Genomic DNA, 12,945 nt, shown 5'->3' on the forward strand with positions numbered 1-12,945 from the left:
GGTGGATACAGTGAGGAACTGGTCATTGCCACAAGCAAAAATACCCCCTTACCATTGCCGCTACAAGAGCAGGGGATGGCTCTGCTTGAGGTGGTCTTTCCCCTCCTGCTTATTCCTAACAACTCCATCACTGCAGAGGATCCTGAAGAATCTGAATCGGAAGGGGTGGGGGTGGTGTTCTTCCTCTACCTTACTTGGTGGAGAAGTCTTTACTGTATAGTGCCAGTGGTTATGCTGCAGACTGCCAATGGCATTATTTAAACAGTGGTTTTCTTCTCAAGAACAGTAGTATTGTGAAAGTTATGAGTATTAATCATTTGGAAGATATATCAGTTACCCTTATTAATGTTTATCAGCCTCCCTCACCCCACTGTTTTGTTTGGGGTATTCCTCAAGTCACTGATTTGTTACCTCTTGCCCGCATGTAATACAGTCCCATCTTAAGCGCCTCACTCTATATTTCTGAACCTCATTGTGATTTGGTTTATGTTTTTGGGCAGGGTTGGGCCTGGACCCACTCACAGGATGCCTTGCTCTTAAACCTCGCAATCACTTCTGCTGTCCTTGCTGTTGTAGCCGGGAGTTTCAAGAGATATTTACAACGCTTGTTCCATTTCATTTTTTTGTATTCTCCTCTCTCCTAGTGGTTTGTTTGAACGAATGATGATTTTTTTTTTTTTACTTGTCTGTTCCGATGTTGGGGTGCAGCTAAGGGGTCAGTTTGGGCAGGCCAGAACATGGTGATGAAATAGTTAGGACAGTCTTCTATACTAGGCCAGACAGGGAAGCCCCTATATGTCTTATTTGATGCCTTGCAACAATGGAGGTACGTATGTACTTAACGTTATGCACCTGGCGAATATATGTATTCGTTTTTGGCTTGGTACATCTGGTGCATGGGCAATTTGAATCGCATAAAATAAGAATGCTGATAGTTAAACATAATGCTACCCTTTTCTTGAATATGCCCACTGAAGAGATGGAGTGGGGCTATATTTTGTTAGGCAGAAGCAGAAAGCCGGGCATTACAGCAGGAAGAGAGGTTGGGATTACGGAACCACCCCCCACAACATTGGATTGGGAAGAATTACTCTTGGCCCAAACAACCGTATGCTAAAGTGATTATAGGCCCCCTTCAGCAGTTATAAGCTTACTAAACGGATGGAGTGTCTAGAGCTGTTTAGACCCACACTCCTCACCAGTATTTTGAGATATGTTTATGGGTGGGGGACACTTGCCCTCCCCTCTTCTCTTCTTTCTTGGTTTACATTAACTCAATTCCTATTTAAATATACCTTCTATGTAGTACCCACGTTGCTGAAATAGTTTCAAAGTCTGACTCCGTTTGGCCTGTCAAAATGACTTGTATTTTCAGCATTGTCTCCTGCTACTATGATTAGTCACTGTCAATACTGGACAGTCCTGACCCGCCAGAAGGGGTTTGGGGGTCAACTTGAAGAATGAATTGTGATTTAATATATGAGATACTTTGTCATCCTCACATTGATTAGGTAGAACAATTGGATGAAGTCAAGTATTGTTGGTGTAAGCATGGTAAACGTAATTGCTTTTTTTTCTTAACACCTCTGATGAGCACACTTTATATGTCAGACTTTTCCTTGTGCATTATCTCTGATTTAGTCAGTAATCTGTACTACAGCTCAGTGAATTAACCTTTCAGGCCGTTGCTAACTTAAGAAGTATAATCATTGGACTCCGCACTTGCCCTGTTCCAATTCTCAAATGGTCCCCAAATTTGTATGTTCTGTTCCCCAGTAGTACACTTCTTATCCATCTCTTTGAAATATTTGGCTGATCTCCACCACTCACCCCAAGGCGGAGGTTCTAACTGACACCATTCTTTATATATCTCTTTCCTCACCAATAGTATTAAGTACAAAAATAACTTAAAGTGATTTGTCATATTTGTAACTTCTCCAGTCTCCCTCTGCAACATGCCAAAAATAATCAACATGGAGCTTACCTCCACAGCCTTCTCCAAAACGTCCGAAATCGTCCTGCCCACGCTAAGCCAGTATCCCCTCACACTGGGACAGCTGGCAAACATATGGACATTGTCTGCGTCTCGAGCTCTGCACCTCTTGCATCTGGATTCCTCATTCTTTCTAATTTTTGCATGCTTCAGAGGGGTCCAATGAGCTCTGTGGAGGTTAAAGAAGTGGTTTCTTCTTAGTGCGGCTGACTTGATTACAAAATAAAGTGTATTCAGTGATTCTTGCCATTACTCCTCCAGCTCTGCACTCTGCAAGTATCCGTCCCATTTTTGATGTGGTACTTTCTTGTTCTCCTCTTCTGCCTTCAAATGATGCTGGTACCAACATCAAACCTCCTTCCTGCTTGCCTGGGATTCCTAGAGTTCCAGCTCCATTATGGCTGTTTCATTGACCGCAGGCCATTTGTTATTTTCAACCAGGTGTCACAAGATAACCTCTTACCTCCTTCCACTACATGCCCCCATTTGCTTATACTACTTTTTCTTAGGGGAATCGCCAGGTGGTCCATCATGCCCTCTGGAGTCTCATATTGGTGACAGCTTGCTACAGTATGCAATCCCCAGTATCATCCTAATCCCAAACCAGAGCTTGGGAGCGGACTGTAAACACTTCAGTCTTACCTTTTTGTGGTATTTGGGTGCATTAAATTAATAAGAAAACCCCTCTTCTGGTAAGTCTGCTAATAAGGCCCTATACATGACTCCCGAAGGTGACTCGTCTGGGTGGAGAAGCAACATTCTACAATTCTTCTGCTGAAATGCCCAGCAATGCAACTGTATATTAGGCAATGCTAAGCCCCCACTTTCCACCCTGCACCTAAGTTTTTTCCAGGGTAGCCTCACACCCTTACTAGCCCATATAAATAAGGATATTCTCCCTTGTAGTTTACCAAGCTCTTTCTTGTCAAAAGGTAACAGGATATTGCCAAACTGGTAAGTAAAATATGTGCAGGAAAGACATCTTCACTAAATGTACCATGCAATATCTGGTTGAAGACAAATCTGCCATCTTTCCCTTATCATATTAACTTATTTACTAACTCTCTACAGATTCACCTTCAAAGTATTTTCCAAATTATGATCGATATTGTAAAAAGTCCCCCTTTTTGACATGGCTACTTTCCACCTTTTGCCTGGTATCTGATGTGATTTTGACTGAAAATGCACTGGGTTTCTGCTAACCAGGACCCCAGTGCCAGATCTCTTTCCTTAAACTGTACAATTATTTTCCCAATTGGCAAATCCTTTAGCACCCTCTGTAAGGCCCTAGTAAATTGTACCCCTGGTGCCTGGGGCCTGAGGTCCTCAAGACAGTCCCTATGGGCTGCAGCACGAATTGTGCCACCCTAAGGGATCCTTCACCAAGCACATGTACGGCTTCCATTGCAGGCTGCATGTCTTAGTACAGACAAAAGTGAAAACACAACATGGCACAGAACCTGTGTGCCATGTCCCCTAACACAGCATGCAATATATGTAAGTCACAATTCTAGCAGGCCTGATAGCCGTAAGGCAGGGTGCATTATATTGCATGTGAGGTCATGTCTGCACGAGCAGCTATGCCCGTGCTATGTCTTTGTCAATTCTCAAACATAGTAAGTCACAGGTAAGCCATTTTAAATGCATGTTCTGGACACTGGTCAATACGAGTTCCCCAGCTACATGAGGACTTCACTGGAGATAGGGATGTTTGGTATCAAACATCTCATATTGGTGAACCCACACTGATGCCAGTGTTGGATTTACCAATATGTGCATCCAGAGGGCACCTCGGAGGTGCCCCCTGAAAACCTACCAGCTTCTGATGTGCTTGCTGGCTGTTTTTTGCCAGCCTGCCACCGAGACATGGTTCTGGCCCCTTAGGGTGAAAGCCTTCTGCTCTCAGGAGGCCCAGAAAAAAAGCATGCCTGGAAAGAGGGTGTAACACCCCCTGCCACAGGATGAGCTACTGATTGGCCTTCCTAAGGCGGCAAACCTCAAAGGGCTGCCACCTTTGAAATGTGTATCTGGCTCCCCTGAGGGGAGAGGAAGCCATCCACCCCTGTCCAGAACCCACTTGCACTTGGTCAGTCAGGAACATTAGCTAGTTGGGTAGGCGTTCCATCTCCAAGCTAGTACCACAACTAAGGTGAGCTACTATGAGGAGGACACAAAATTTCAGAGGTAGCCATCTTTGTGATGGCATACCTAGGAATTCTGGGACATGGTTATGCCCACTTCCCACAGGAAGTAGTCATATAAGGGGCATAGTGACCCCTAGGGTACTACCCTACATACCCCTAACACACCTTAATGCAGTATATAGGCAAGACTCTGGCACCAGAGAAGCAAATCCTGACAACCTAAGAAGAAAAACGACATCGAAGAGCTGTGACAGCAGAAGAGGAGAAAAAGAAGCAGCTGACCTGGTACCAACCCCACTGGCTTGTCTGCATCCCTCGTCGAAATCTTCACCAAAGTCAACTCATCTTGCAGCTGTGACTCCAGAAACCTGGGAACACTGCTTGGCTTCAAAAAAGACTTAAGACCTTCTGTGAACAGCAGACCTGTTCACCAGCAAACTCTAAAAGAAGGGACTCTAAATCCTCTGGAACCACCAAAACCTGACACCTGAAGTCACCACTGCACCCGCTGTCTCTGACCTGAGTTGAAGTGGACCACCGGTTCCAACAAAGTTCCCCAGCCCTCCTGAGCCCGAGCCCATTGTGGTTTCACCCCTCCTGGACTCTCAGACGCCTGCAGCCTCTACACGCAGCCGCCCTCCACCACGACCACTCCGGTAAAGAAAACCCAACACCTTAGGACACCTCTTCATCCGTACCTCCTGAGCCGTGGAGAAGACAACCTGTACCCGGGCATCGTGAGGCCCAAGCCCCACTATTTGTTAAGTCTGACTGGCCTCCTGGCCAGAGCCTGCAGCCTCTTTTCACAGTGACCGAGCTCCATTGGAACGCATTGGGCACCCAATGCTGTTTTGCACTCTGCACCCGGCTGACCTGGTGCCGCTGAGGTTGTACTGCTGGTGCTGCCTTGGACCTTGCCCACTACTCACCTTAACCTCAGGAGTTTGGTCTTGTAAGTTGCTGTACTGTACCTGTTTGCAGAACTTGTTTTTCATCCCATAGGATAACATTACAGAACTCAAAAATTGCACTGTCCAATTTGTTAAAGTGAAAAGAATTCCCATTTAAAAGCGTACTTTTCTGAACGATTGTTCTTCGATGCCTAAACATATATATAAAAATACTTTCTATTTTTTTATAAATTTGTGGGTCTCTTTTTTTGAGTCGTGGGTCTCGTTTTTTGAATCGTGGGTCTCATTTATTGACTATTGTGTGTATTTGTGGATTTCTTGCACTCCCCTGTTTAAGCAAAAGGCTGCTCAACCACATTAACCCTAAATAGAGCACTTTGGGATTGCATAGCGAGCCCTGTCCATTCACTGCGGAATCCTTGGACCCTTTATACGGTATTTACAAAACACATGAAGGACAAGCTTCCTCCAAATATTTATTCCCAAGTATCTTTTTTTCTTCCCAGCTTTTGACCCCCCACCCACTCTTGAGTCCAGGTCATAATCTCTGACTTCATTTCATTCACCTTCTACCCCAAAAACTCTCCAAAGCGAGCACTTCTGATTTTACTTGTGGTAGGGTGCCTGCTACCTCTTAGGTGTAAATTACTAGGTCATCTGCATATAACGTTACTTTTTTTTTTTTCTTTTAGAACCCCCCCTTTGGGAAATGCTTGATTACCTTATTCAATCATAAACTATGGGCCAAAGGTCTACTATCTATATATCTATATCTATATATAATATATGTATTACTGATCAGTATAGGGAAAGGTGCGGAAGACATTGTGACGCGAAGGGTTAATTAGTTGGAACAGTGTAGATGAGCGTGATTCCTGCTGAAACCTGAAACAACGTGGAAAAGTCCATGATGTCATTTTCATGCTTGTTTTCCAGTGTGTAAGAAACAGGATGTGTAGGAGAGAGACACGAAGGTCGTTCTAACCCTGAGAAAGGGAGAACAGGAAAAGGGCGGAAAAAACAATGGCTAGGAAACTGCAGAGCAGCCAAGGGACATGTGCTGATAATATAGCTAGAAGATGCGAGAAAGGGATAGAATCCAAGCTTCAGGTTCTTTAAGCACCGAAGCGGGGGCGAGGGGATTGAAGATCGCAGATGGGGTTGTGTAAGCTGCCATCGCCCAGCCCACATCGTTGCCTCCCTGGTTTTGCTGTACTGAGACCGTGACGCTCGAGGGGGAGAGAGGTCCAAGCAGGCGGTAGAGGGCTTCCCAACATTTGTGGATAAAGTTAAGTTCCACCCAGGGATGAAAGGCCTTTGTTTCTCTGCTCTATTATGATTGATTATTATGCTTGCACTATGTTTATAATCTGAAGTATTCTGCTCATTTATATTTTGTTTTCTGAACGTCTTAATGTGAGCATGCTGCAGTAATTGAGATAAGCGTTTCGTATACAGTTAACCAATGCATATATCTGTCAATGAACTCTTTGCTCATATATAAATAGATGCTCTTTATTGCTGGTTTTCATTCTACTTCGATGATGTGCCAAATGCATACATTATTTTCTGAAATTCTAGTAAAGCTAAATTGTGTTCATAAATTGGCGTGTGGTCCTTCATTGAGCGTCCTTATTGACTTTTATATAGAACAGATCAGGTGTCAATCAGTCACCTGGATAAGACATTTACGAATACCTGGGCACTCGGAGAGCTATAAGTCTGCCACAGTGCTCTAGTAAACAATTCCCTTATCCCACATTGCCTATGTATGATCCTTAAGTACTCCCAATTACCTCAGTCACACACTTTGGCTGCGTCTAGTGTTATAATTGTCAATGTGACCTTTAAGACTTTTGCTAAATCTATTGAACCTGTGATCATGTGTGTCAGGGCTTCCTGCCTTGGAGACATTTGAGAGAGCTCTGATCTTCATTTATCACACTTGCCAGGACTTTACTTAAACGTGTAGCTAGAATCCCTGAGAATTCCTTCTAGTCACAATTCAGCAGTGATATTGAATGGTAAAACTGGCACACTACAGGGTTCTTGTCAGACCTCAAAACCAGGGAGATTGTTGCCCCAAACCAAGACCCTGGTATGGGTAGACTTTCTATTAGGATAGAGTTAAACAGCCTTATCCAGAAAGGAATCGTCCTGTCTACCATCAAAATATTTAACTCATTGTGAATCTCATCTGGACCTGATGCTTTTCCTCTTTTAAGGTACTTAACTCGATCAGGATTTCATTCCCTGTTATTTTGTGGTTTAGAAACTGCAGTTGTTCCAGAGTGAGCTCAGGAAACTGCCTATACTTCAGCCAACTTTCTAGCTCTTCCCTATTTATAACCAGGTCTTCTGAGTATAGTTCCTGAGAAAACGTATAAAATGCATGTTCTATGCTGCTACTGTCCTCCATTCTCAACTTTGTTTCCTTGTCTGAAACCTGCTTAATATAACTCCTGCTCCTTACCAATCTGGTGTTCCACTCAAAGAGTTTTCCATGCTTCTCCCCTTATTCATAGTTTATCTTGCCTACTTCGCACTACTGTCTAGCTTTTCATTATAAATCTAAACTGCAGTGGACAGGCCTCCTGATCTTGTCCTATGCCACGCTTGATTTTTTTGTTGTTGTTTTATTTGCCCCCGGAGGGGTTTTTGCAAGTACTGCTTTTGGTCTAGCAATTTCCTTCTCCAACTGCTCCTCCTCCTGTCTCTCCTTTTTATTCCAAACTATTGATAGGCTCTGTAAAAAAATAAATACACAAAAAAACAACCTCTTAGCCAGGTTTTGCAAGCATCCAGTGTTATATGGACCAGGGCCGTGGTCAAATTCTGACTGGAAAAATGCTTCAGAGCCCTTCTGTACCTCCTGCACAATCTCTGACTTAAGAAAGAACTTCCTGTCCAAGGTCCGCCTCCTGTTCAGTTTGTAATGTGATAACTTGATCCTGAAGGCTAGGGCAGCATGATCTGGTAGGTGAATTGCAAGGTGCTCTGTCTTTTGAATGCAATCTACTTTTCTGTGATTTATAAAATTCAAATAAAAAAAAAAAGTAATCTAGTTGGGAATAGTCATCATACTTCTTACTCTGGAAAATGTAATCCCTACATTTCCCATTTTATCCTAGGCCATGCATCACATAAATTCAAAAGCTCTATCATAGAAGATGGGCCTGCATTTTCAGGGAGCTAACTTGGGAGTGTACCAAAGACCTGTCTAACTGATTATCCAATAAGATATTCAGATTGTATACAATAATTATGTGAGCCTAAGATTCCACCAATGTGGAAAAGAGCTGGCTTAAGTGATTCACATTGTCAATATTTGGTCAATAATAGCTGGTTAACATAAAAAGCCTTGTGTGACTTTGATGTCCGCAATTATCCACCGCCTACCCCCATCAGACTTATACTTCACTTTATCCACACTTGAGTTTGCCCTAATAATGATAGCTATACCTATAGTGCTGGTTTGTAGCCACCACCTGATCAACCTATCTCTGTTTTCACATAAAGATTTTACATTCTTGTCTCAATAAGTGGGTCTCTTGTAACCTGTGACATATTCTTTTTTTTAAATATTGTAAGATCTGATGTTGCTTTCTTTTCACATGTAGCCCGGTAACATTCCAACCTGATATTGAGTGTTCTGGTCCCCCTTGCTGGTCAAATGCCTCCCAAACAGCCATAAGTTACTAATCTGAGCTGGTTTCGACCTACTATCCAATTTTTACTGTTAGAGACATTTTGATAAAAAATGTATTTCCCCACTTGCTCCCCACCTTGTGCCAACCCACCCAAAGGAAACCTCCCACATCGTCCTCTTGGCATAACCTATGCCTATTTGAGCTCCTCCTCTGGGCATTCTTATTTCTTCTGCATTACACAGTTTCTCACTCCATCCTAATATTTGATAACATTGTCTACATATTCAGGTTCAGAGAATTTATACACCTTGTTTCCCCAAATCACATTTAACAGTGCTGGGAACCTGAGTTGCACATTGACACTGTTTTTTTGTTTTGTTTTTCTCCACGACTCCCCTATGCGTTCACCCAGCTCTCATTGTCTATCTCCTGTAGCATCTGAAATATCAGATCTTACTGAAAAAGTAAGTCCCTGTGCCTGAAGGTTTTTTTTTTCTTTTAGGGCTGAGCCCAGAATTTTTTCTTTTGCAGAATAAGGCAAGACATTTACTAAACTTTCACGAAGTTTCTTTCGCCCAGGATTCAAACTAAACAGGTTCCTGTGTGCCCTCTGGATTTCAATCATGAAGTCTATTGATGAGATACCGCCGCACCTTCTGTCACATTCATGATTCTAAGATTATTCTGCCTTGAATTATTTTCCATCCTTTCAAGCTTATCTGCAAGCTCTTTCCCTCTCTTTTTTAATTGACAATCCTCTTGTGTACTTGTGTTAAGCGAAGTTCCTAGCTCCTGTACTGTACACTCAAGTGCCCCAGTGTGGTGTGCTAATCCAACTATTTGTTTTCCTTTAGGCTACAGCAGGTTTCCTGAGTCTCCTTCTGGTTTGTTTTCAGAAATGGAGAACCCTCACTTGATCTCCCATGATAGGTTCATAGACATTTCCTGCACTTTCTGCCAACCCCACAGCCGCTATCACCAGATGCCAAATCCTGTGCTGTAGCTGCCTCTTGGCCTGCATCTGACTGTACCAATGCCACTGGGTCTAAAGGTGTCCCCCTTACTAGATCTTTGAAGGCAAAAGGGGCAAATCGGTTAACCAAAGGTATGTCTGGGGAAACCACTTCCACTCTTGGGCTCTTCCTCACCACAATCATCTCCTCCATGGTCCGTTGCGTAACTCTATTGTCTTCTTGCTGCCCTAAGGCCTTCTGTTGGGTGTCGTGATTCCAATCTTACCTTAAAAAAGACAAAAAAAAAGACCTTGATTAGCTGGGATCTCGTTTGAGGTATGTGCACCCTTTGCTGATATTTTCACTGAAGGTCTCTTAAATTTTTTCCTGCTCACCATGGTTTAATCTGCTACATTTCTATTTTCCCATTAGCCACAGGATTCCTCCTTTGTTTAGGGAGATTTGCAAATCTTAGCATGTACCGGTATCCTACAGGTAGACTCTCCATTGTCAGATCTCTCTGATCCCCTGGATTCTTGTACTCGCCTAACCATGACCCTCCTGAGGCGTTGCTTCAGTCAGATGTCTGCGGTCCTCTTCATTACCTACTGCCCAGCTTCCACATTCCAACAACTTTCTGGGCTTCTCATTCAAACATGAGCCTGCTTTTTCTCAGACTGACTTGCTCCAGCTAGAAGCCATGCACTCGTGGGATCTTGATATGTGGCTGGCCGGCGGTCTTGTGCTCACTGTTGTTGCTCTGTTTCAATGAGATGTATTGCACGGCCCGCTTTGTCTGAAGCTCCTCGGCTGCTCTAAACTAACTCTGCTCTCCCAACTGCATACCAAGTGCTACCGCATTTCAAGCCAAAAAACTAAAGAAAATAGAATGCTAGCGCCACAGGGGACTCCAGCTGAGCAATGGGTGAAGGGAACCTAAACTTTATTTTCATGTTAACCCAGAGGAGCGAGTTCCTAACTGGCTGCTGTAGCTGGCCGCCATGTTCCCCAGGCCTCTACTAGCCAAGCTTGAGTGCCTGAAGGAATGTCAACCAACTGTGAATTTACCTACTGAAAATGCATAAGTCCAAAATATAAAAGCTCAAAGTTGTGATTTAAAAAAAAAAAAAAAAAACATTGAGGTGCCACTAGAAAATCATTTTACTCCATAGGACATGGAACTGTCTAAAAACTTTACAGCCCTTCTCAATCGCCATAGGTCAGCGGAGGAGTTATTTTGGGGAAATTGTCAGAATCTTTGGAATGTAATGGTAACAGGGAAGGACCAATGCATGTAGCTGTTCAGTCTGCTTATCATAAAAGGAACGGAGGGTAACGTTTTGCAATGCATCTTATTGCTTGGAACTGGGTCGGTCTTTACCTTTCATGTAGCTTTAGATCAGGATCGAAGGGCTATATTCTGAAATTTAAAAAGGCATGGCTACCATGCTTTAAGTGATGACTGTCTTGTGTCCTCAACCTTCTGAAAAGATGGGAGACGCCAATGGGGAAGGGTGTCTGGTCAAGCTAAATTATGCTTAATCACACGAGTAACTCTTTGCTTCTTGTTTCTGTTGCTGATTTGAATCATCATGTAGGTCTAATGAAGCCCTGTTGCATTTTATTTTCAGTGGAAGATCTGTCTTTGTGGTCCAGTAATGCTACTGGAAATGTGCTACAGAACCCACAACTCGGAAAGAATGACATCACACAGGCAATTGTGAAGGGTAAAGGCCAGAGCCTGGAGCACATGCCTGTACACGTCCAACACAAAAACAGGAATATCAAAGGTGAGTGATTTCTGTTCTGAAATAACTAGATGAAACAAACCTGAATAACTGGACACTCATTATCTTTTGTACAGTGACGTGCTTGGGTTGTCCTTCTACCATTAAAAGGTGAATATTACTTTTTAAAGAAAAACGTCCATATATTTTTTTTTTTTTTACCATTCTTGGGCGGCCAGTTTTGTTCAGGCCCATTTTATGACTACTTGCTGGATGCGTGTAATAGCGTTTCTGTGAGAAATGCTGCATGTTGCTACAGTATACTACATAAGAGCTTCAAGGTTTGTGTGAATTACATTTAAAAGGACTCTTGGGAGCAGCTGCTGAAAATGGTACATATATAAGACAGACCTCTAATTGCTGCCAGGGTGTAAATTGCGCAGAAGACTATACATCTAGGGTTAAGGAAAGTGATGTACATAATTGGAATTTCTAGAAGGACTCGATTACAGGGGTGTTTGGAGTGAGGACATAGGTGTTATGTTGGAGTAAAGCAGAAGGATGTTAGATTTGAGGGCGATTTAAAAATCTTGGAAGTGTTGAGGCGATGTGCAGCTTGGGTCAAGGCATTATTTTTTAAGGGCTGAGTAAGTGGGGACTGTCAGTCGAGATGCAGCATGTGGATGGCTTATGGATTGCTAAAAGACTGTTGAATGCAGAGCGCAGTAGGCTCAGCTGTGTGACTTTCTGGTGACATACTGAGGGTGGGGAAAGTGTGCTGTAGAGTGAGAAGGCCAGACATGGAAGCTTTTAAAGAAGTTGGTATTCAGCTGATAGACACCCAAACTGAATGCAATATTGATACATGAAGGGCCCATGGGAAAGACTAAATAGGGTCAGTGTGCAACATTTATTATTTTATTTTTTATTTTTCAAATGACCAAGCCATCACAGATGTTGTTGCTTTATTCCAGCTTTCTTCTAACTGGGATATTGATATATTTGGCTATGCAAAAGGAGAGGCAAGAGCAAATACTTTGGATGTTTAGTAGCTAGAATTTGGCCACACTTCTGGGAATGTAGGTAAGATATTCAATTTACACCTTTTCAACAATTACTCTCAAATGTCTGGCTATATGGGAGAGAAAGCACATAGGACAAGAGAGGAGTGGGACGGCATGTGTAGGAAAGTACCATCTTGCCTGGCATGTTACCCCCATTTTCACTGTATGTATGTTTGTTTATGCCCATGTGTCACTGGGATTCTGCTAGGCAGGACCTCAGTGCTCATAATATATGCCCTGTATGTGTTCCCTGTGTAGTGCTTAACTGTATCACTGAGGCTCTGCTAACCAGAACCTCAGTGTTTATGCTCTCTCTGCTTTATTAAATTTTCACTGCAGGCTAGTGACTCATTTTACCAATTCTCATTGGCACACTGGTACACCCCTATAATTCCCTTGCATATGGTACTTAGGTACCCAGGGTATTGGGGTACCAAGAGATCCCTATGGGCTGCAGCATTTCTTTTGCCACCCATAGGGAGCTCAGACAATTCTTACACAGG

General features: G+C 43.1%; 1 protein-coding gene across 1 annotated transcript in view; it reads left to right on the plus strand.

Annotated features, from left to right (window-relative positions):
- Positions 1 to 12,945, plus strand: part of LOC138288127 (uncharacterized) — a 139,590-nt gene that overhangs the window by 43,406 nt on the left and 83,239 nt on the right. The window contains exon 6 of the mRNA XM_069229386.1: positions 11,283 to 11,441. Within this exon, the coding sequence (XP_069085487.1) occupies positions 11,283 to 11,441 (159 nt within the window). The remainder of the gene's footprint in view (positions 1 to 11,282; positions 11,442 to 12,945) is intronic.

This window comes from Pleurodeles waltl, chromosome 4_1, assembly GCF_031143425.1.
Source record: "Pleurodeles waltl isolate 20211129_DDA chromosome 4_1, aPleWal1.hap1.20221129, whole genome shotgun sequence".
Lineage (NCBI taxonomy): Eukaryota > Metazoa > Chordata > Amphibia > Caudata > Salamandridae > Pleurodeles > Pleurodeles waltl.